The 25,705-nt window shown below is 41.4% G+C and overlaps 1 protein-coding gene across 3 annotated transcripts in view; it reads right to left on the bottom strand.

Annotated features, from left to right (window-relative positions):
* LOC115465211 (elongin-A-like) overlaps window positions 1–25,705 on the bottom strand; it is a 137,318-nt gene that overhangs the window by 32,752 nt on the left and 78,861 nt on the right. For all 3 annotated transcript variants that reach the window (XM_030195610.1, XM_030195608.1, XM_030195609.1), the window contains 2 exons: window positions 11,393–12,080; window positions 3,912–4,014 (listed from right to left, as the gene is read on the bottom strand). In XM_030195610.1, coding sequence (XP_030051470.1) covers window positions 3,912–4,014; window positions 11,393–12,080 — 791 coding nt within the window. The remainder of the gene's footprint in view (window positions 1–3,911; window positions 4,015–11,392; window positions 12,081–25,705) is intronic.

The following is a 25,705-nucleotide window of genomic DNA, read 5'->3' as shown; positions in this document are numbered from 1 at the left end:
TAGGAAACTGTGAATCTTGATTGTCTGCCTTGAAGTTTTATTGTTCTGTAGCTTGCTGAAAACTTGATTTTTTTTTTTTGTTTCATTTTCACAGTTTTTCCCCTTGGAAGATACATGTATTCTCACTCTCCCTAACGAAGCCCCTTAACATTGTACAGTGTTGAAAGACTCAAGGATCAAGCTGAAGAATTTGCTGGTGCAGAATATTGAGTTGCAAGTTAAGGGAAGTTGTAATATATATTATTAACCCTAGGCATGCAAATATAATATACAAACAATTTTTGACACTGAGGGTTTTGGGGATAAATGAGGATTACAACTTAAAAAAAAAAAAAATAGAGAGTGTTTGATGCCAGATTATGAGCTCACCTCTTTTTCCTTCTTGAATGGAGGATAAGAGTAACTTGGTGTTCAGGGGTTGTTTATTGCTTATTATTTTCTCTCAATACCATGCACCCCTTTCTAAGTTTTATTTTTCTATATATTCCCATTATTGTTTCTAGTTTGCCTCTTTTTCAGCTTACTACTCCTCTAATCCATATGCTCTTTCTTATGCTATGTCTGAGTTTACTGTTCTTTTGACAAAATCCATTGGACAGGATCTATAAGGGACACTATTAAATCGGTCAATTTGTGGATTTGCTGCAGCACATGATCTGCATATATAAGAACAAACAGAAGGTGGTGTCATGCTGGGTCTGAACAAGTGTCCCATCAAGCTTAGCATCCTGTCTGAGAATGGCCAATCCAGATCACAAGTACCCAACAGGATCCCAAGAAGTAAGAACATAAGTATTGCCATACTGAGACAGACTGAAGGTCGATCAAGCCCAGTATGCCATTTCCAACGGTGGCCAATCCATGTTACAAGTACCTGGCAAGATCCCAAAAGAATAAAACATATTTTATGCTGCATATCAGAGAAAAAAGCAGTAGATTTTCCCAAGTATATCTTAACCCATTAGTGCCCAATGTTACTACTACTACTACTACTATTAAATATTTCTATAGACTTACGCAGCGCTGTACAAATTAACATGAAAAGACAGTCCCTGCTCAACAGAGCTTACAATCTAAATTGGACAGATGAACAGACAGCTAGGGGTGGGGAAATTGCAGTGGTAGGGGTGATAAGTGAGGGTGTTGAGTAAGAGAGTCATGGTTAGGAGTCGAAAGCAGTAGCAAAGAGGTGGGCTTCAAGCCTAGACTTGAAGACAGCCAGAGACTGAGCCTGACGTACTGGCTCAGGGAGTCTATTCCAAGCATAGGGAGCAGCGAGATAGAAGGAACGGAGCCGGGAGTTAGCAGTGGGGGAGAAGGGGGACAACAGGAGACATTTACCCAGCAAACGGAGTTCACGGGGAGGAGTGTAGGGAGAGATGAGAGCGGAAAGGTACTGAGGAGCTGTGGAATGGATGCACTTGTAGGTCAAAAGGAGAAGTTTGAACCGTATGCGGAAGCGGATAGGGAGCCAGTGAAGCGACTTGAGGAGAGGGCTAACGTGAGTATAGCGACTCTGGCGGAATATAAGACGCACAGCAGAGTTTTGGACAGATTGAAGAGGAGATAGATGGCTGAGCGGGAGACCAGCGAGAAGCAAATTGCAGTAGTCTAGGCGAGAGGTGATAAGGGTGTGGGTAAGGGTTTTGGTAGCGTCCTCGGAGAGGAAAGGGCGAATTTTGTTAATATTATAGAGAAAATGTTCCCATAATAAGCCATATGGGAACAAATTGATTTGTTAACATTGGGCACTAATGGATTAATAATGGCTTATGGAGTAGTTCCATTCCTTATTGCTTATATCCAGAGAAACTGTGGACTTCTCAAACTACATGGCTAAAAATTGTTTATAGACCTTTTCTCCAAGAACGTGTCTAAATCCTGAATAATCTCATTTATGCTAACTGCTTTGACCATATATTCTGACAAATATCACAGCTTAATTGTACAGTGCAAGAAAAATTACCTCTGACTTGTTTTAAAATGTGCTAATACTTATATGGAGTGTCTACTTGTCTTAGTACTATATGAAAGAGTAAAAAAATTTACATTATTACATTTTCTACTCCACTTGTGATTTTATATCCTCTCAGCTATTTCCTTTTCAAGCTGAAGAATCCTAGCTTCTTTAACTTAGCTCCCAAAAGGGCTTTGCTTTTTTTTCCATGGACAGCAGAATAGTAATCGATAGGCTTAGCTTAAAACCCTATCTCAGAAACCCACCGAGGGTCATGTCATGGAACACTGTTTCCTAACTCAGCCTTGGAAACACACCTATCTACTCAGGTTTTCTAAATAACCCAAATGAATATGCAGGGGATACAATAGAGACCTGGTGTATATAAACCTAATGCATATTCATTAGAGATGTCTTTCAACCAGGCTGGTTTGGGAGCTGTTACCATAAAGCATTAGCAAGATGACATTATGTAGGATGAAAAAATAAAAATAAGAAGAGCCACACCTAGAGTTGGAAATGGAAGCAGGTTCGAAGATGGTTCATAACAGACAGATGCCCTGTCTTGCATATCAAACACAATGAAAACCTAGACTTCTTTGCACTGGTAGATGTAGATTGGTTTAAAGTAACCCCCCTGAGGCAGAAAAACACCTACTGTACCTAATATAACTTGCCTTGAACTACTAGAAAGGCATGAGCTAAAGCCAATTCCAGGTCCACATCCTAAGTGGTGGGATTATTTTAGATCACCCTCTGGAAAGTGAATCTCACAGAACTCCAGTGTAAGCCTCTTTCAGCTCAATTTTTATTCAAGTAGAGATTGTCTGAAAGGTGGATTCTTGCATAACTTCCATGCTATGGACCTCTTACAGAGCCACGCTGCGGCAAATGAGAGGAAGCCCATTCAATTCCTATGGGCATCCTCTCATTTGCTACGTGGGGATTGCTAGCATGGCTTTGTAAAAGAAACCATATGTGCAGTAATATTGCTACAGAAAGTGAGACATTCTGTACAAATATTTGATCGCCTGCCTGCTGTCCACTTAGCACATCACAGAATCTGGAGGTGGCTATTTTTCCCTCCATCTTCATCTCAGTGTTGATGTCCCATTGTGATATTCCTAATGATACTTTGATTATCTCGCATAACTTGTACAATGTAACCCATAACCAATTTGTAACAACTGTATTCTCATTATTCATATCTTATTGTAAGCCACACTGAGCCCGCAAAGAGGTGGGAAAATGTGGGATACAAATGCAAACAATAAATAAATAAATAAAATCTAATGTATCCAATACGAATACATTTATTCACAGTGTACCCTCATCTTCCCCCTCCCCCACAATTCCTTGCCTTAAAATAAAGGCGGGGAAAAAATAAAGCCATGTCACCTTTCAGAACTAACATATTACACTAATCCTATATTTATTTGGATTTTGCTCACACCTTTTTCAGTAGTAGCTCAAGGTGAGTTACATTCAGGTACACTGGATATTTCTCTGTCCCAGGAGGGCTCACAATCTAAGTTTGTACCTGAGGCAATGGAGGATTAAGTGACTTGCCCAAGATCACAAGGAGCAGCAGTGGGATTTGAACTGGCCACCTCTGGAATTCAAGACCAGTGCTCTAACCACTAGGCCACTCCTCCACTCCAGTATATTAATACTCAGTATCTGGCTATGAACACATTTCCTGGAATGTGTTCAGAAAGCAGAAAGTGCTTGCAGCCTAAAGCAGTCAATTTGACTAGACCATGCAGGAAAGGAGAGGCATGCGTGTCCTGAGACAACCTCTGCTGCCAGGACAATATACAGTAGTTCAGATGGAAGCAGCACATTTAGAGCTACAGGGACAGGTTGTGGATAGTCTAAGTGGAAAACAGTTTGCCTACAAAAGCTTTGAGGGTGTCTGCTATGAAACTGAACCATAACGTACATATTTTCTTACCTTTATCATCTGTAAAATAGGGAGGAGAAGACATAACAGCAAATTCTGGCAGAAATTTGGGTAGTGGAACACTAAGCAAATCTTTTAGCGATTCCATCTTGGCCTACAGTTACAAGAATAGAAATAAAAAGAATATGTCCCAAACATTTAGCAAATACGCAAATATAAAAGGCAGTGAGTACAACTCACACATTACTCCTGGTCTACACACCAGGCCATTATAGTATTGACTTGTGTATTGAAATCACATCATTGCTAGCTATTTTTGGACTCTGGATTCTCCAAAAAGTCTACAGAGCGTATAGATGCTTGAGCACCTGATGAGTAGTGTTGGCCAAGTAGATAATAACACAGATACCTGATTAAAGCCATCAAAAAAAAAAGCCAGGGTGTGCATTTTGCCTATAATTACACAATAAGGACCAGATTTCTATTTTTTTTAGTTTCAACAATTTTTTTATTGATGATACGACAAGTTAAACAACCAACAAGCTCCATGTACCGAGCAATGAAACCAGAACAATCACGTAAGAGCAAAGTAACATTCTCTTCATCAATATTTTATATTTCTTCTTCCCCCAACCCAATCCCCACCCCTAAGTTTCACCTTTTTTTTTTTTTTATTGATAACAGCTATATATAACCCATTTGAACAACTTGGATATTGATGAACACAGATCAAAAAAGAAAGACCAACAGTGTCTAACAATCCCCTTCCCTCATTGTATTCCCCGGTAATCTATTCAGAACTTGGCTGCGAGCTCTACTGGATATGCTGTTAAGGTAAGGTTGCCATTATTCCCAAGAATTTCCTCTGTCTTTTTGGTGACAATCTCGCCCCTCTAGACTCCCAAAGCATAAGCTGGTGTAGCATATTCCTCCAGCACCAATAAGAGGGAGGTATGTCTGATACCCATCCGTTTAGTATACATTTTTCCCCAATATACAGGCTTTATTTGTCAGCAGCTGGGCTTCCTTGGTTCCCCCTCCCTCTTGTCCCTCTACATTAAACATCATGCGTTCAAATGTGACCCGTGTCCTATGCCCCAGGACCCCTCTAAGAAAGTTCTCCACTTTCTGCCAGAATGATTTAACATATCTGCAGAGCCAGATGCAGTGTGTAAATGAGGCTCGTGGCTGCTTACATTTTAGGCAGTTATCTTCCTCCACTACTCCTGCATGAAAGGCTCTCCTCTGGGAAAAATATGCTCTATGTACCGTTCTGAATTGACATTCTTGAAGTTCTGCACTATATACTATTTTAGGAACCCCCATCAATGACCGTCGACCAGATTTCTATTTATGGCCATGAAAAATTGAACCACTTCGGTGTAATCTATAAACCACACCTAGATTTAGATGTGGTTTATAGAATACTAGTAAAAAAGGCCCGTTTCTGACACAAATGAAACGGGCGCTAGCAAGGGTTTCCTCGGAGTGTGTATGTTTGGGAGAGTGTATGTGAGAGTGACTGTGTGAGAAACAGAGTGAAAGTGTGAGTGTGAGAGAGAGAGTGAGTCTGGGTGTGAGTGTGTTTGTGAGAGAGTGTGTGTGTGAGAATGAGAGTGTGTGCAAGTGTGTATGTGAGACACAGTGTGAGAGAGAGTGTGTGTGTGTGTGTGTGTGTGTGTGTGTGTGTGTGAGAGAGAGATTGTGTGTGAGACACAGATTCTCTGTGAGAGTGAGTGTATGAGACCAAGCGAGTGTGTGAGTGACTGTGTGGCACATAGAGAGTGAATGTGATACAGTGTGAGACAGAGTGTGTGAGAGTGAGAGTCAGAAAGACATTGTATATGAGAGAGAGAGTGTGAGCCCTGCCCTCCCAATCCATGGCCATCTGTCCCCTGCCCCCTCCATTCATCCCTATCCAGCAATTCCACTCTCTCCCTGAGCCCTGCCCTGCAATCCATACCTATCCATGCCCATCTGTCCCCTCCATTCATCCCTATCCATGCCCATCTGTCCCCTCCATTCATCCCTATCCAGCAATTCCACTCTCTCCCTGAGCCCTGCCCTGCAATCCATACCTATCCATGCCCATCTGTCCCCTCCATTCATCCCTATCCAGCAATTCCCCTCTGTCCCTGAGCCCTGCCCTCCCAATCCATGCTCCTCTGTCACCTGCCCCCTCCATTCATCCCTATCCAGCAATTCCCCTCTCTCCCTGAGGCCTGCCCTGCAATCCATATCCATCCATGCCCATCTGTCCCCTCCATTCATCCCTTTCCAGCAATTCCCCTCTCTCCCTGAGCCCTGCCCTCCCAATCCATGCCCATCCATGCTCCTCTGTCCCCTGCCCCCTCCATTCATCCCTATCCAGCAAATCCCCTCTCTCCCTGAGCCCTGCCCTCCCAATCCACGCCCATCCATGCTCCTCTGTCCCCTGCCCCCTCCATTCATCCTTTTCCAGCAATTCCCCTCTCTCCCTTCCATGACCCCCCCTCGCATCCATGCTCCTCTCTCTCCCATGTCCCAGCCTGGCCCGCCCTCTTCTCACCCCCCCCCCTTTGCATCCATGCCCCCCCCCCTTCGCATCCATGCTGTCGTTTCTCCCCTGCCCTCCCGCTCCCATTGTTCAACTTTACTGCCCACCCTCTTCTCTCCCCCCAACATCCCTTTTCTTTTTCTTTTTAAATTTACCTCCGTGGCAGTTCTGGCAGCGCAGCGTCAGGGAAGGAGGCGGCGCTCCCGACGTCTAGCCTTCTCTTCGCTGTGTTCAGCCTTCTTCTGACGTCATCCTTGACGTCAGAAGAAGGCGGAACACAGCGAAGGGAAGGCTAGAGACGTCGGAAGCGCCGCCTCCTTCCCTGATGCTGCGCTGCCGGAACCGCCACCACGGAGGTAAATCTAATATAATAAAATGCACCGTGCGTGGGTGCGATCCGTTTGTTTTTTTTTCCGCCCTCGACGTCATGACGTTTCACGCGAGGGCGGGGCAGGCTGGCTTCACACCATAAATCCACGAACCCTACAGGGAGTGTTTGAGTGACTTCAAAACGTTGTCTTCAGAACTTTCACGGTGCGTTTTATTATATTAGATGACTAATAACCATGCCAGCGCTTAACTCTAGGCACATCCATTTATGCCAAGAAAAACTTGATGTAAATATCAGCACCTAAGTTAGGCATTGTACTGCTATGGATTTACAGCCTGTCTCACTGACACAGACTACTCAATAATTACTGTGGATTCTTTTGGATTCGTATTAGGTAAATGAGACCTTTATTAGAGGTTCTAAAATTTACAATGATTAAGATATTTATTTATTACATTTGTATATACAATGATTAAATCATCTAACTAAAAGAAAGCTATAAGACATATACATATTATACATACAACATCACTGGTCGGGAATTTCAGGCCCTTATCTCATCAGCTGGGAGGCCCAATGCAGCGAAAGCCCGAAGTCTCCTTATGACCAGGAACAAGTCGTTTCTGCATGATGCGTCCACCCACAGATGAGCCTCAAAGCTCTGCTGCAACAAGCCCCCCTTTTTATTAAGCTAAAGCTTATTTTCAGAGCCAATGAAAATTACAGAATGCTTGAGAATAGGTAAACAAGCCATACTGTGGGAATGTGGTCACATGTTTCTAAGTCCAGGTGGCCAGTCTGAACTTTGAAAACAAGCGCCATCCTCCTCTTCACATACCAAATTAATTAGCGCTGTGCCTTATCTTCTGCATTCCAACTTATTTTCACACAAAGTTTAACAATCATTTTAAATGGAATTAGTTCTAATCAACAATACAGACCCCAAGTGCACTTGTCAGTCAAGGCAGATAGAGTTAGGCATGGAGCAGGTGTATTCTATAACCCTGTGTGTAGATTTTTAGAATGTCCATGAAGCACCCATTCCACACCCCCTTTTTGGCAGCACGCATTTAGTATTTATGCATACCACTGTACAGAATATGCTTAACAAGTAGTGTGTATAAATTCTAATTAATGCCAATTAGTGCTGATAATTAACATCCAATTATCGGTGCTGATTAGCTTAACCAATTAGGTTATGCACATTGTTATGGAATATACTTCCAATTTCTGCGTGGAAATCTCAGCACATATATATAAAATCTGGGGGTAAGGGAGTAATTTTATAAAGCTTTCTCCAAATGTTAAGCATGTATTACATGACGAAAGTGACTCTTAATATTGCGGTAAAAGTATATGCATGTACGTTTTAAGTGCACACTGTGTTTGTGTGTGTAGACAGACAGACAGACAGACACACACACACACACACACATAACCCTTCTTCAGAGCAGGTGGACATTTGTGCAGGATACCTGTGGGTTCATTGGAAGAACATATTTTATAAATGACACATTTGTACCTACCTTGCCTTTACAAACGTGCCTACCAGAAAATTCTCACACAAAGTTACACCAGAAAAATTATGCTGATGGAAAGCTGCATGTGTTGTCAACACTGTTTCAATTCTGCCTCTGAGAACTCTCTCAGGTATTTGAAGGGCTATTCTATAACTGGGTATCCAAATTTATACGCCCTCTTGCATAGAAGCCAACTTTTCAAAATGATTGGGGGTGCTGAAAATCTTTTTTTTTTTTTTTTTTAAACAGGTGGTGCACTCCCCCCTCCCCCTCTCCCCCTTCATTCATATCCAGCAATTCTCCTCTCTCCCCTCTCATCCATATCCAGTGAATTCTCCTCTCTCCCCTGCCCTCCCTCTATCCATGTCCAACAAGTCTCATCTCTCCCCTCCCCCCATGTCCAGTAACTTGCCCCAACCACCACCTGCCCCATTTCATCCCCCCTTCTCTGAGTTCCAGGCCCCCCCTCTCCTCCGAATGCCAGGCCCCCCCCCCTCCTCCGAGTGGCAGTCCCAACCCCAGCCTGACCTCTTCTCCCACAACAGTCCTCCGTCCTTGCCTTCCTGCCGCCCAGAATTTAAAACTCATCTTACCTCGGTCCCGGCAGTGAAAGGCGAGCAGGCTTGGCTTCAGCCTTCCCTTCTCTCTCAGCTCTAGTCCCGCTCTCGCAGAAACAGGAAATGAGGGTGGGACCAGAGCTTTGCATGCCTATACTTAATCCATCTGAGAAAGGAGGAGACTTTTACAAGTGGAAAAGGTGAAATGTACAAGAGGTAGCCAAGTGGAAATTAGAGCAGCTTGGAAAGGGTATGTTTTACTGCTTCTTCCCTTCCTACCCCCTAGGCCACATGTGTTGCCATTGCCTGCTTTAGGGTGGGAGGGATCCCCAGAACAGGAAAAAAAAATAACCCATAAATATGGCCCAGGGGAGTTTTCATTCTTGTCTTAACCCACATACACACATCACCAAACCCCTCTACATTAATCCACCCTAATGACCCCAACTTACTTCAGAGATGATTAGCATTCATTTTAGCAACTAAATGTAAATATTGAGCATTAATACATCTCATTTGCTTCCACGGGAAGACAAAAATATTTACTGCGCTAATGAAAATAAATTAATCTGTGCTAAAAATAAACTCTACTGAATGTTACTGTGGTCTTAAATGTGGATGACGGCTGCCTATTTTTATATTTTAACATGTCCTGTACCACCTCCAACTTTTTCAGCAAAAGGCTGCAAGAATATTTTAGCGTGTTACAGCAATAATTTATACTTAAACTATGTGCTTATCTTCTGAAACTGTGACTTCATATCCACTTAGGACCAAATTGTATACATAGCGCTGAAAAATTGGCATTGAAAAAAAAGCACGCTAAGCGCTATTCATTAAGAGGTGCTGAAAGTTAGCCACCATCTATAAAATAGCACTTAGTACCAGGATTGGCACCTAACTTTAGACACTAGGATTTGCACCAAGTAAACCCTCGTGTAAAGTCTCATGCTTAAATGTGATATGTATCCACCTTATTCTATAACAACTCACATAGGGTTTGTTTGTTTTTTTTTTTACTAAGCTGCAGTACCCATTTTTAGCTCATGGTAGAAATCAGCTGGTGGTAAATGCTGAGATGCCCATGGACTGATTTCTACCGTGAACTAAAAACGCTACCACAGCTTAGTGAAAGACCCCTATAAATTGTAGGATCTACCCATGATCCTCCCATGGCTGTGCCCCTTTTTTGGAGCCACATGTAAAATTTACACACAGATCCCCACGACTAAAAATGCACATGAAAACTTTAATGCCAATTAGCGCTAATTGGCATATTATTCAATTAAATTGCACCTGCAAATTGGGTAAAGGAGTTTGATTTATATCTATAAAGTTAGTTTGAAGGTGTCCCTTTAAACTGATGGAAAAAAAAATTCCAACCCATACAAAGAATATGTATCTCACAAATGGAACCTCAAACCTCCTAACAAGGAACAATACTAAAGTATTCACAACACCTTGTATAAACAAGAGTAGGTTAATATCATAGGTTCCTCCCGGGGGGCTCCTTTTAGGTAGTCTTCTTTTGGGCTGTGGTTAGTTCGGGTTAGTTTGGTTTTTGGTGTCCATTTAATTGTTATTCATAAGAGGGAAAGAGTTTTTCATCCCATTCATTTTTCTCATATAGTATGAGTTTTTGCGCCTGGGTTTTTTTCTCTTTTTCCTTCTTAATAGGAACCTATGATATTAACCTACTCCTGTTTATACAAGGTGTTGTGAATACTTTAGTATTGTTCCTTGTTAGGAGGTTTGAGGTTCCATTTGTGAGATACATATTCTTTGTATGGGTTGGAAATTTTTTTCCATCAGTTTAAAGGGACACCTCCAAACTAACTTTATACATATAAATCAAACTCCTTTTATCAGGTTGGAATATTTTCTTTAGAGTTTGAATTCTCCTGTAGTTGTTAGAGCATATCTGCAAATTGGGTGCATTTCTAAACTTGCATGTGCAATTTTAAGCTCCATTTATAGAATTTGGGAGTAAATGTCTCTAATACTTCAAAATCGTGCTAATTAGATAATACATTTTGCTAAAATTCTGAGGTAGGCACCTTGCAAGGTCAGACAGGTTATACTTAGTCAACAGGCTGCATATTTTCCGTCCTTCCTGTAAAAAGAACTCCAAGTTTTTTATTTTGTTTGTTTACCTGACACCTTTTTAGGGATATATATCCAAAAAGGGCTTGGATATCTCTCTCCCTGATTGAAAGAGTAAGATTCAAGTTTTCTATTGCTCTCAGACAGGTATTTGGAACCAGTGGGGAATTTTCCGCTGAGAGGGAAAAAACTATGAAAGAAAGCATCATGATTTCCAGTAGAAGCAATTCCTGTTTTAGTTGGATTGCTTCCCACAATAAAGAAACAGAAATACGACGGCCGATAAGGGCCATATGGCCCATCCAGTCTGCCCATCCTCAGTAACCACTATAGAACCTGTTCTCTTTTTGGTGGAAAAGGTGTTTTGTTTTGTTTTTTCTAGCTATTCCAACTAGTAAAGATAACAAAATCTTAGAGACTCATGTTAGCGTGATCAGCCTATTCAATGAAAACAGAAATTTATTCAAGATTTCGAAACTGCTTACCTTTTTTGTGGAAGTCTCAACTTCATCATCTTTGCTTATTTGTCTTTTCTCAGTTGTTACAGCAGGCGTATCTTCACAGGGTAAGGAGACATTTTGTTTGTAGATCCTCAGTTTCTGGGACTGTCCATCAGGATTTATTTTCTTTTTTTTTTTACTTGAAACTTGATCATAGTTAAGATAAGACTCAAAGGACATTGTAGGGGGTTCAAATTCATCTTCATGTAACTCTTTTGCGTTTTTTGTATTATGACCCCACTGAAAATTTTCTAAAGGTTCCAAGGTTTTCGGTCTTGAATGGTCTGTATCAGCTTCCTTTTCCTCTTGGATTGAAGAGTCTTTCTTGGCAGTATTAGAACATGTTCTTTCTAGTGGTTTTGCTTTTCTGCTATTGTCTTTACAGTCCTTACTTAAATGTATTTGATTATTTTGAGGTGGCTTTTTGATATTGCTGTCTTCTTTACTATGAAGTGCTGCTCCAGGTTCTTTAATGGCATGTCTATCTCGTCTAAGACTATCCTCATTTTTATGCTCCTGAACTCTGGAAAGTTTTTTGTAGTCTTTTAATGGCATTTCAGATGCTTGTGCCATTTTATTGGAGAGATTCTTCTGCTTAGAACTGGATGCATTGATCATCTCATCAAATGAAAGCTCTTTCCTTCTTTCCAGGTTAGGTTTCTTTCTTTGCCCACTGAAAAGGCAAACATTAAAATTCAACATATGTGAGCAGTATAGCAATGTTATTAATGAACTAATAATGAAGTCTGAATACATTAAAGAACTAGTGAATACCTACAATAGTTGATGCAATGCTTCAGTGTATGGTAATTTCCATATTAAACAGCTACCATGCAAAGGAATTGCATGGGCAGGAACTGCCTTACAGATAATGTGGTGGTGCAATTACCACCACCTCAAAATATGTAGCAAATTGTGTCACATTTTGTCATATATTTACACACAGTAATGAAATTGACTACATGGCAAAATGCTGGGGACGCAATGTCCAACAGGTAAAGCATTTCATAATGACCACACTAACATTTAGAGTGGAGGAACAGCCTAATGGTTGGTATAGCAACCTGAGAACCTGGGGAATTGGGTTTGATTCCCACTGTAGCTCCTTGTGACTCTGGGCAAGTTACTTAATCCTCTGTTACCCCAGGTACAAAATAACTACCGGTATATGATATGTGAACCGCTTTGATTGTAACCATAGAAAAGCAGTATATCAAATCCCATCCCCTTTCTCTTTCCTTTCCCTAGTACTGCATTGGTAACTGCAAAACCTCAGCCCAGTTTGAGGCCCTAAGGGACCCTTTCACAAAGCTGTGGGAGGGCAAATGCACGAGTAGCGCATACCAAATTGGTACTACCGCCAGGGTAGTGCGTGCACCCAGCGGTAATTCCATGTTCGGCGTGCGCCAAATCCCGTGGTAGAAGCTTTTTTCTATTTTCTACTACAGGGGGTGTTCCCGGTGGTAATCGGCAGCGTGGCCATGTTGGTGCATGCTGCATGGTTACTGTGTGGGTAGCGCATGAGCCCTTACCGCTAAGTCAATGGCTGGCGGTAAAGGCTCAGGCGGTAAAAAAAAGCACATGCTAGTTTTTATTTTTGTGCGTGCCCATTTCCCAGCCCATTAAAAAAGGGCCTTTTCCCAACCATGGTAAAAAGTGGCCCCGCGTGGGCCCAAAAGATGCACCCACACTACTGCAGGTCACTTTTTACCATGGCCTTTTAAAAAGGACCCCTAAATGAATTATTTGCTTCTACTGAGATTGATATTCACTCAAAACATCAAAAAAGGAGCAATTTCCTGTAGTTGTTTGGTTATGACAAAAAGAGTAACAAAATCACCAAGACTGGATGGTATTTCATCTCCAAATTCCAAAAGACTTTAAACCTGAAATTGCTAACCTTATCACATAAAAACAGCTTTGCTACTTGAGGACTGGAAAATGGTTAATATGACAGATTTTTACTAAAGTATTCTCTCTCAAAAACGGATATAGCAGAGCTTGAAAAAGGTGCAGAAAAGCAATAAAAATGATTAAAGGGAAGAACACCTCCCTTATGAAGAAAGGCTAAACAGGTTAGGGCTCTTCAGCTTGAAGTCCATCTGAATTCAAGAAAGCATAGGACAGCACAGAGGATCTCCAAGGGAGAGGAAGGGATAGAGATGAATAGATGGGCAGACTGGATAGTTCATTATCTGACACCATTTTCTGTGTTTCTAGATATGAACCTATCCAATATTGTATGAAGACAGGAACCAACTAAGCAATTTGTAAAAAGATAATGGTAAAATAGTTCAATCGAAGGGAGGAATACCATCAATGGAGTACCTCAAGGGACAGTCTCTGGGTAAGTTCCTATTTGTTTTTTAATAAAGTGATAACACATGTAGGCACCCTTTTACTAAGCTGTATACAACAGCTAATGTAGGTTTTACCATGCAGCAGCCATTAGCATCAACTTCATAATAGTTACTTCATATTAAAACAGCCAGCCTAGTAAAAGACCCATGCTAGCTCCTTGGTGTGGGTAGGGATGGGTCTTAGGCAATAAAGAGGTTGCAACAGGACATGGCCAGCTATGACAGATATTGTGCTGGTCAGTGCTGTGTGCTAGCTGCAATGACTGCCAATAACCAAAGAAATGGAGTTATAAACAGCTGCACTAGTGGCAGTCCAGTAACGTAGCTTCTGCCCACAGTTAAAATAAAAGAGCTGAGGTGGCAGTTGCCCCTCTTCTGATTCCTCCAGCACCTCCTTCACTTCCGAAAGCCCTGGCACTTGAGTATCCACCCCTCATTCAATTTCTACAAGCATAGCCTGACTCTTCCGTCCCACACCCCTGGGACTTACCGGGGGGCTTCCTGATAATCTAGCAGCACAGGAAACAAGTGGTCCCCCTCTACTCCCACCGTACAGGGCTTGGGTTTCAAAATGGCTGCCCTGACCCCCTAGTTGTAGTCTTGTGGTACTAACACTGGACTCATCCTTCCATTAATAAAGACAATTGTTCATTACATGGAACATAGCAAGATTGCAACTAGGGGTCAACATGGCCATTTTGAAACACACAACCATATGATTGTGAGCAGAGGGGACCACGCTTGCCTCATGCCACTAGAAAAGGTGAGTCCTAGTGGATTCTGGGGGCTGTGCTCCTAGGGGAGAAAGAACAACCATTGCATCTCTTACCTTTTTTGAACTTTGGGCATTAGGGTCTATATTCCATATCAGGGTAGGTAGTGCAGGTGCGTTTGCACTATCTGCTGGTCCTTGCCCTAAGTGTCTGCCCTGTACATTAAATGCAGGGTAGATGCTGCACTTACCTCACAGGCTTTGTGTTTACCACACTTTAACTTTAGTAAAAGGGCCTCAAAGCATACAAATGGGTTGAACAAAAGTAGAAAAAAAGAAGGAATATTAAAAAAAAAAAATCTCTGTCTTAGCACCTGGGATAAAAAGTCAAGGAAGTAGTAGACAAACAGGCTCATTTTCAAAGCACTTAGCCTCCCAAAGTTCCATAGAAACCTATGGAACTTAGCCTCCCAAAGTGCTTTGAAAATATGCCTCAAAAGGGGAAATTCAACAAATGGCACCCTAAAGTTAGGTGCTCGGATGATCCGCTCAGCAAACAATTTTTACAGAATACTAGCTTAGCACATATTTTGCACCTAACTTTGGGCATGAGCGTTTACGCCTGCCAAAGGCTGGTATAAATGCTTGCACTCAATGGCAGATGTGCACGCAAATGCAGGTATTTTATAACAGCACGCCTAATTTCTGGGCACTATGAAATTTAGGCGCACGTTATACTGTAGAATAGGGCATAGGGCAGGTCTGCGGATCAACTCCTAATTACTTAACGCCAATAATTGATTGTTATTGCCTAATTAGCTACTTAGTTTGTATGCAAATCTGATCTCCACCCAAAATTGTGCACTCAGCTTTGGGTGACCTATACAGAATCTGGGGGAAGTGCTGATATGGAGCAAAACAGGAGTGACTTTGAGGTAATCATATCCAATGATCTTAGGATAGCAAAACAGTTCAACAAGGTACTGACAAGAGGGAGCCAAGAGCTATTATGCTAGGGAAATTGTTACTAACGACAGAATAGAAAAAGGTGTTAATACTGCCTTTATTTTGTGGCCTCTTTTGGAGGTCATGTTTCCAGAAGAATAGACAATGTAGAAGCCATCCAGAAAAGGGCTGCCAGATGGTATCGAGTCTGTACAAACCCTTTGAAATGAGAATTAAGTACCTATATTTGTATATCCTAGGACGTGGGATGTGTATTAGGAATTCAAATCCCGTTAAAACAACATTTATAAATGCACAAGCACCAAACATTTTTCAAAAAAAGGGACTGCTAGAGGAAAGGGTATGATACACAGCTGAAAAAGGGAGTAGACTCAGGTGTAAAAAATTTCTTCAATAAAGTTAGGATACACAGAACAGCCTCCCAGTTAAAATAGATACGATAAAGACCAAAATGGTAATGACCATTAAGAAATTATTATGTTGCCCTTGATACTCAACTGGGCAAACTGGAACAAAGACTACAACCATCAATGAAATATCTTCAGACCAACGTGAGGACCGGAAGGCCCTGCAATCTTTGGAGATACAATTGGAAGATTCAAGAAATAGAAATTGTCGGAACAATATAAGAATTGGCATGTACGAGGGAACAGAAGGGGAAAAAAATCCTATCACATTTGGTTACCAGAATTTTTGAAACTGCACTTTGACCGCCCATTAGAAATAGAAAGGGCACACTGAGTTCCTGCTCCATCACCAGAAGGGAATCAATAAACCATTACCTTTGATTGCTAAAATCTTAAGATTCCCAAAGACCAATATGAAATTAGACAAGATGAAAACCTTACACAAACTCACTGGCAAGATCAAAATACCAATGTCAAACAATTGAAGACCAGATGACCACTCAACCAGCTTAGTGAAAATTTGAATCAGGAAGGAAAAGGTCTCATAAATCACCTGGTCTATTCTCCTTTCTTAGACATTAAGGAGCCATGTTTAAAACTTTTGGTGATAAAATGTAATCGCCCAAAACCCTCCAAACATCCTTCAAGCATATATTGTGCACAAAGTGTATATTCAAACAAATAAAAAAAACTGTGCAAAATGACTAGCAATATGTTGATAAATTGGGCAATATAGTACTTATCTCCAGCTCCACCGCTCCCGACAGACGACAGTTTACCGTCGCTTTGTCAAGGGAAGGAGGTTAACCTGAAGAGATAAATATATCACTACTCTATGTTGGTGAATGTACAGAACTTACAATTATTTAGTCAAATAAAATAAAAAAAATCAGGAAAACAAAGACTCACAGCAGTCTCACATGCCTACTACTGACACTATTTGAAAAAATGGCGGCGGCGTCCTTTTAACAAAAAGTGTTGAAAAATTAGTCTATCAGCTCAGCTGACAGGGACTAGTATTTTGACATCATATGTCTAATGAAAACCATATTTGCATATGACTTATTTACATAAAGCAACTCCATTGGACATGGGTATTTAAACCTGAAGGTTCAAGTGTATTTAGATGAAAGATCCAAAAAAGCTTTCTTTGAAGTAAAAGTCTATTAGCATCCCCCTGCGCATTTGGAGGAAAAAACACAACCAATACCAAAACATGTTAGACCTTCAAAGCTGTGTGCATAAGTTTTGCAGTGCTTTACAACTGGAGCACCTAAATGCTGTTTGGATATACAGGATCTGTGCTCAGTGATACGAGTATGCAGGGTTCTTTTGATTTTACCAATATACAACTTATCACATGGGCATTTTAATCGCATATACCACATTCATAGAACAAGAAGTTGTGAGATGTTTCAAGGTATACCATTTCACATCTGCTGGATTAAAAAGAAAAAACCCACAAGCTGCTTGGTAATAGCACAGGTTTTGCATCCTGTTGACAGTGGGTAACTGTGCTGGGCTTAATATCTCCTTTAAATTCTAAGAATGTGAAAAAGCTACCCGTAGATATTGATCTTGAAAAACTGGCAAGTTTTCATAGTATCCCAGAGCTGTTTAACTATATTGGCCACCGCATCCCCTCCCTTCATATATCTAATAACAAACGTACTGCAGGCAGCCTCAGCCGCATCTCTTTGCTTGTCATTCAGTAACAGAGACCTATTGTTGTATATTGCTTTTTTGGATCTTTCATCTAAATAAACTTGAACCTTCAGGATCAATTTTTATTTATTTATGGCATTTATATCCCACACTTTCCCGCCCATGGGCAGGCTCAATGTGGCTTACATTAGTTCAAAAAGGCTAACAGCAGTATACAAAGACACTTCAAGCTAGTAATAAACAGACACTTTAAGGGCAAGGCAGTGGTGGCGGGAGACAGAGGGAGAGAAGAGAGTAAGGTGGTAAGGAATACAGTACGGTCACATAACAGTAACCGGTCAGAAAACACTCAGGATTTTATAGACCTCAATCATATCCCCCCTCAGCCATCTTCCAAGCTGAAGAGCACTAACCTCCTTAGCCTTTCCTCATACAGGAGTTCCATCCTCTTTATGATTCTGGCCACTCTTCTTTGAATCTTTTCTAATTTTGCTATAGCTTTTTGACATACAGCAACCAGAATTGAACACAATATCAAGGTGAGGTAACACCATTGAGAGATATAGAAGCATAATATTATTCTTGGTCTTATTTTGTATCCCTTTCCTAATTCCTGGTATCCTGTTTGCTTTTTTGGCCACCGCCGCACACTGGGCAGCAGATTTCAGCATATTGTCTAAGGTGGACCCTAGCAACAGGTAACTATGATTCAGATTATTCTTCCTCATGTGCATCACTATGCATTTGTCAACATTAAACCTTCATCTGCCATTTGGACGCCCAGTCTTCCAGTTTCCTAAGGTCTTCCTGCAATTTTTCACAACCCGCATGTGTTTTGACAAATTTGAATAGTTTTGTATCATCTGCAATTGAATCACCTCACTCCTCATTCCAATTTCCAGATAATTTATAAATATGTTAAATAGCACTGGTCCAAGTACAGATCCATGTGGCACCCCACTATTCACCCTCCTCCATTGAGAAAAATGGCCATTTAACTCTACCCTCTCTTTTCTATTCAATACCAATTCCTAATCAAAAGAATTGCCTCCTATCCCATTACTTTTTCATTTTCTCAGGAGTCTCTCATGAGGAAGTTTTGTTAAAAGCTTTCTGAAACTCTAGATACACTACATCAACCAGCTCATCATTATCCATAGATTTAGTCATACCTTCAAAGAAATTAAGCAAATTGATGAAAAAAAACTTCCCTTGGCTGAACCCATGCTGACTCTGTCCTATTAAAACATGTTTGTCTACTTGTTCTATAATTTTCTTCTTTATAATAAATTTACACTATCTTGCCTGGCACTTACGTGAGGCTTACCAGTCTGCAATTTCCCGGATCACCCCCTGGAACCCTTTTTAAAAATCAACATTATATTGGCCACCCTCCAATCTTGAAGTACTAAGGACGATTTTAATGACAGGTTACAGATCACTAAAAGCAGATCAGCAATTTCATGTCTGAGTTTTTTCAGTACTCTGGGGTGTATAATATTCAGTCCAGGTGATTTATTACTCTTTAATTTGTCGATTTGGCTCAGTACATCTTCCAGGTTCACCAAGATTTCTTTCAGTTTCTCTGCATTTTCACCCTTGAAAACCGTTTCTGGTACAGGTAGATCATACATCTTTTTCTGTAAAAACCGAAGCAAAGAATTAATTCAATCTCTCCGCTTTTCTCTTGTCCTCCCTGTTCATGCTGTTTATTATTTCCTTGGTGATTTCTGTGGGGTTCTGTTTGAAGGGAATATAGATGGTGATGTCATCTGCGTATAGAAATGGATTGAGGCCCTGTTTGGATAGAGATTTAGCCAGTGGTGTCATCATTAGGTTGAATAATATAGGTGAGAGCGGTGATCCTTGTGGTACTCCACATTCCGCTTTCCAAGGTGGAGATATACGAGTTTGATTTGACTTGGTATGTTCTGGATGTCAGAAATCCTTTGATCCAGGAGAGAACTTTTCCTGTAATTCCTATCTTGTCGAGGATTCTCAGTAGTATGTGGTGGTCGACCACATCGAATGCGCTTGATAGGTCAAATTGGAGTAGGAGGATGTTTTTACCCCTTGCTATTTCCTGCTTGAATCTGGTCAGGAGTGTGGTTAGTATTGTTTCTGTACTGTGCTGAGGTCTGAAGCCAGATTGAGATTCGTGCAGTATGTTGAAATCAGTGAGGTATTCTGTTAGTTGTTTGGCAACTATGCCTTCTGTCAATTTGGTTGTTAGGGGTATGGATGCTATCGGTCTATAATTTGAGGTGTCTTTTGGGATGGATGTTAGTAAGATATTTCCTCTGTCCTGTGGGAACAGGCCTCTTTTGAATAGATAATTAAGGTGGTCTATGAGTTCTGCGACATATTGATTGGGGGGGGGGGTCATTATATAGTTGGGGCAGGTGTCTAGTAGGCAGAGGAGAATTTTCTGAGTGCGTGAGCTATTATTTCGGTGCTTAGATGAGTGAAGTTATTCCAAATACGGTCTGCCGGGTATTCCCTTGAGTTCGGATCTAGTTTGTTTATGAAGGTTTCTGGATTAATATTTCCCTGATGCAGATTCTTGTGTAGATTGGTAATTTTTTCTTCAAAATATTTGGCAAGATTGTCTGCATGTGGGAGGTTTGCATTCAGTGTAGTTACCATTTTGGTGTTATTAGTTTGTATAATTTCTTTGTGTCTTTGTAATCTGTGCCTATTTGTTCTCTGTAGTGATTGTTCGTTTTTGGGTTTTTTCCAGTTTCATTCTAATTTTCTAGTTTGCGTTTTTAGAATTTTTAGTTCTTCATTAAACCAGAGTATTTTATTGTGTTTTTGTGCTGATTTTGTATGTATGGGCGCTATTTTGTTGAGGATTTCATTGCATCGTTCATCCCAAACAGTGAAGAAGTCAGTTGAATCGGTTTTTGGTGCCCAGTTATCATATATTTCTTGCCAAAATATTTTGGGGTCTATTTTAGCCCATTGATGCGTTTGGGGAAGACCTTTTTCTTCCAGCATAAGGTCATAGTTAATTTAAAGTGGTCAGACCAAGGTACGCTTTTCCCTTTCCCTTCCATTACCGAAAAGGTTTGGTCACCGGATAGTTTGTATGTTAATAGATCCAGTGCATGGCCTTTTGTGTGTGTGGCGTTGACTTGTGGCCAGTGGAAGTCCCACATTTGTAAGAACTCTTTGCACTCTAGTGTGTCATTTGAGGTTGTGTCCTCTAGGTGAAGGTTTATATCTCCTATTATTATTACGTTAGGATTTGCGAGGCAAGTGTTTGATATAAAGTTCATGAGATTTGGTTGGGCATCTTTCCAATTTCCTGGTGGTCGATATAATATGATGCAAGTCAGGTGAGCTGTGAGGGATTTGTTTTGTAACCTGATTGCGGCGATTTCAAGTTGTGTATTAATGGATTCCGCAATGGGTTCTGAAATGAATTCGTCTTTGTAGATTAGAGCTATGCCTCCTCCTCTTTTACCTGTTCTGGTCCAATGGTTTATTTTGTATCCAGGAGGGCAGATGTCAAGGATTATGGGGTCATCTTGGTTATGAATCCCAAGTTTCACTGATGAATATTAGGTCTAGGTTGTCCTGAGTAATCCAGTCTGTTAAGTAATAAACAAAACGGAAACCTTATCTAGCATTTATATATCCTATTTGGATCTGTCTAAAGGTTTCGTCTAAGGCGGGTATTAATGCAATATTTATTAGTTGACATGTGATCGATGTGTTGGGTGTGTATGGGTTCTTTTCTCCTGTTTTTGTGTGATGATGATTTTCCATGGTAAGGTCTGGTTTCGATCTGATGACAGTAGTTTAATCTGTTCGTCCTATGTTGGGAATGTATTATGGGGATGATATCCTGTTCTTCTTTGGATAGGGCATCTATTGTATGTACTAAGGCCAGGATGTGTATCCCAGGATTAATTTTGTAGGGTTCATTTTTATTATGAATTCTGATTTATGTCCAGTTCTGGTCTGTGACACTGAGGTTGGGGAGAGGTAGGATAATCTCCGGCTCCTTTTTTGTTTGCAGTACTGTTTAAGTTTAAAGAATTAGATCTATTTCTCTGTCTGCAGTGTCTTGCCTGCCTTGTTCGCTTGCAGCATGTTTTGCTTGTCTTTTTGTTTGCCTTTTATTTGTAGCACTGTTTAGGTTAAAGATTAGATCTGTTTCTCTGGCTGCAGTGTTTTGCCTACCATGCTTGCTGCTACCTTCAATGTTGTAGGAAGTGCCGAATTTGGGGTGATGACTTCTGGTTGTCGTATACACGCAGTTGTTTCTATATTATTTCCAGTAAGCTCCTACCTCTTTTGTTTGTCGTATGTCCTGCAGATGCTTGATCGTTGGTCTGCGTTGATGCTGGGGTAAAGAGAGCTGGTTTTCCTTGTCGGCAGCCTGGATGGGGCTCAACGGCTAGTCATATATAAAATAACTTGGTATCATACTGGATCACAAATTCTCTTTTGCACCTCAGATTGTATCACTGGTTATCCTTACCTCCCTTCCAGTTCCAGGCCCCCTCCCTCCGAATTTTAAAAGTCATCCTGACTTACCTCGTCGGGGTTATGGCGGCCGGCAGCAGCGGTAAAAAGCATGCAGGCCCGGCACTTACTTCAGTTTTCCCTTCTCTGTCTCTCAGCTCTGGTCCCACCCTTGCAGAAACAGGAAATGAGGACGGGACCACAGCTGAGAGACAGAGAAGGGAAAACTGAAGTGCCGAGCCTGCACGCATTTTACCGCTGCTGCTGCCGGCCGCCGTAACCCCGACGAGGTAAGTCAGGATGACTTTTAAAATTCGGAGGGAGGGGGCCTGGAACTGGAAGGGAGGGAGGGATAATGACCCTGGAACTGGGAAGAAAGGAGTGAGAGAGGGGGGACCCTGGAACTCGGAGGGAGGGGGAGGGAAAGGAGAGAGAGAGGGGAGGGAGGGGGAAGGGAGGGGGACCTGGAACTCGGAAGGAGGTGGAGGGGGGATGAGGGGGAGGGGGGATGCATGCACCACCTGTGAAAAAAAAAATCAGCACCCCCAATCAGGGGGAAGAGGGGTGTGGGGGCCCTGGAACCTTGCTAGCACCCGTTTCCTTTCTGTTAGAAATGGGCCTTTTTTATTAGTGTATATATATATATATATATATATATATATATATATATATAGTGGGCAGGTGCTGGGTGTGTGTATATGTAGATAAAGATATATAAATATACACACACACACAAACGCCTCTTAGTAACAGGTAGGGAGTCCACCTCAAGCAAGACACGTTATTACTCTTGGGTAACCCTGAGGATTTCACCAAAATACTGCTGTATACTTGCCAGTTGCCAGATTTTCCGCTGCCTTCAGACTCAAAATAAACAAGTTCAAATCTGGGCAACAGCTTAGTCACGTTGCAACTCTGGATGAGTGCCTTAGCAGTCTATTTAGACAATCTTAGTTTGATGGGACAATCAGCATGGGTTCAGCCAAGGGAAGTCTTGCCTCATGAATTCACTTCATTTCTTTGAAGGCGTAAATAAACATGTGGATAAAGATGAGCCGGTTGATGTAGTGTATATAGATTTTCAGAAAGCTTTTGACAAACTTTCTCATGCAAGACTCCTGAGAAAGAAAGTAATGGGGCAGCAGGCAATGTCCTTCTGTTGATTAGAAATTGGTTGTTGGACCGAAAGCAGAGAGTAGGGTTAAATGGCCATTTTTCTCAATGAAGGAGGAGTAATAGTGGAGTGCAGGCAGTTTTGTACTGGGACTGGTGCTATTTAACATATTTATAAAATGTTCTGGAAATTGGAATGAGAAGTGAGGTGATTAAATTGCAGATGATACAAAACTATTCAAAGTTGTCAAAACACATGTGGATTGAGAAAAATTGCAGGAAGACCTTAGGAAACTGGAAGACTAGGCATCCAAATAGTAGAAGAAATTTAATGTTGACAAATGCAAAGTGATGCACATTAGGAAGAATAATCCAAATCATAGTTACCTGATGCTAGGATCCACCTCAGGAGTCAGTACTCTAGAAAACTAAGTGTCACTGTAGATAATACGCTGAAATCTTCTGCCCAGTGTGTCATCGGCCAAAAAGGCAAGCAGGATGCTAGGAACTAGGAAAGGGATGCAAAATAAGACCAAGAATATTATAATGCCTCTGTATTGCTCCATAGTGTGATCTCACCTTGAGTACTGTGTTCAAGTCTGGTCGCTGTATCTCAAAAAAGATACAGCAGAATTAGAAAAGGTTCAAAGAAGAGCAACGAAAATGATAAAGGGGATGGAACACCTCCCATATGAGGAAGGCTAATGAGGTTAGTGCTCTTCAGCTTGGAAGAGAGACAGCTGAGGGGGGGATATGATTGAGGTCTATAAAATCCTGAGTGTTATAGAATGGGTAAAACTGAATTGATTTTTCATTCTTTCAAAAAGTACAAAGACCAGAGGACACTCTATGAAATTACATGGAATTACTTTAAAATAAATAGGAGGAGATATTTTTTCACTAAAAGAATAGTTAAGCACTGAAATTCATTGCCAGAGGGTGTGGTAACAACCGTTAGTGTATCTAGGTTTAAAAAACGGTTTGGATAGTTCAAGAAGGAAAAGTCCATAGTCTGTCATGGAAATGAACCTGGGGGAAGCCACTGCTTGCCCTGGGATTGGTAGCATGGGATTGGAAACCTTGCTACTAATTGGGTTTCTGCCAGGTACTTGTGACCTGGATTGGCCACTGTTGGAAACAGGATACTGGTCCTGGATTGGCCACTGTTGGAAACAGGATACTGGGCTAGATGGACCAGTAGTCTGACCCAGTATGCCTATTCTTATGTTCTTAATTGCAAACTTGTAGTGTCTCAGATAACTTAATTCCAAATTTTAAATTAGACCATAAGTCATATGCAAAAGAGGGTCTTAGGAAGCACAGTCCTACTCTCAACATTTCATCATAGCATTTCTCAATCCCAGCATAGTTGTGAAAATATAGTCCTCAAAGTTTCCTCACCCTGGCTGGTACTTATTTCCCCACCCACAATATCTCCACTATTCAAGACTTCCCCAGTCTTAGAAGCCCTGGGACCCCTCACAGCTCCTTCCTTTAGGATGGTTTCACTTCAAGCAATTGGCACTGCCCCCTGCCCCATAGCTGTCAAACACTGATAACATGAAGTCTCTCTTTCTTCCACTCAAAATGGCTTCAACTCTAACCTCCCCGTCATATCTCCATACTTTGGTGTTCAAGCTCAGCTTCCAAATCAGTGCAGTCCATATGTTCAGGCTTTGTCATCTGTTCTCCAATAGGAGTCTTTGGAATTCCTATCTTCATATGGGTGGGTTCCTCCAGCCTCTGAGGAATAAGCAGGAGCTCCACATCTCTGGTCCTGCTGTGAGCCATTATATACTGTTTGTGCACTCAGGTTCTTTCTCCCCGGGGGCTTCTCCCCTCATAGTCCTTCCATGGAAAAGCTTTGTAGGCACCCAAAATCAGTCTCTTCCCCTCATAGTCATTCCATGAAAAAGTTTTGCAGGCACCCAAAATCTTCCCTCCCATCCAGTCTGGTGATTTTCCTGTCCCCCTTTTATGTCCTGCTCTTCAGGAAAGGCTGCTTTCACCTGGGAAGGGTTTTTTTTTTTTAAAGGATGGTTCAGGAGCTGGGGCTTGGGCGCACACACACACACACACATATATATTATATACATTACTCCCAGAAGTAGCTATAATCCCACTGCACTCTCAATTCACTGCCAAAAATAAACCAGATTAAAACAAGTATCCAATGAAGTGTTCTTTGATCTCCTGGGCTTGCTCTGAATATGTTGCGATTCTCGCAGCTGGTGCCACGGCTGGTTGGGGGGGGGGGGAGGAAGGTTAGTTGCACTCAGCAGACATCATGCTTCTTCTAGTGAATGAACTCTATGGGTTTTGCAAGCCAACATAAAGCACAGTGAGGAAGTGAATGCTCACTATAGGGTGCATTTTCCTTGACATAAACATCAAACACTGAATTCATTGCCTCTCTTGTGCAGTGTTAAAGAGAAAACATCTTGGTACACTTGCATTCTTGCCTCATTATACTGCAGTTGCAATACACTGCTGCAATGAGCGCTACTTGTATGTATAATGAGAAAAGCTTACAATGTTGTCTCTGGGCTTATTATTAATAGGAGGGCTTGGTGCTCTATGGGCCTTCTCCATGGGTATA

Source organism: Microcaecilia unicolor, chromosome 3, assembly GCF_901765095.1.
Source record: "Microcaecilia unicolor chromosome 3, aMicUni1.1, whole genome shotgun sequence".
Classification (NCBI taxonomy): Eukaryota; Metazoa; Chordata; class Amphibia; order Gymnophiona; family Siphonopidae; genus Microcaecilia; species Microcaecilia unicolor.
Note: the sequence above shows the minus strand (reverse complement) of the source record. Positions and strands in the feature narration are given on the sequence as shown.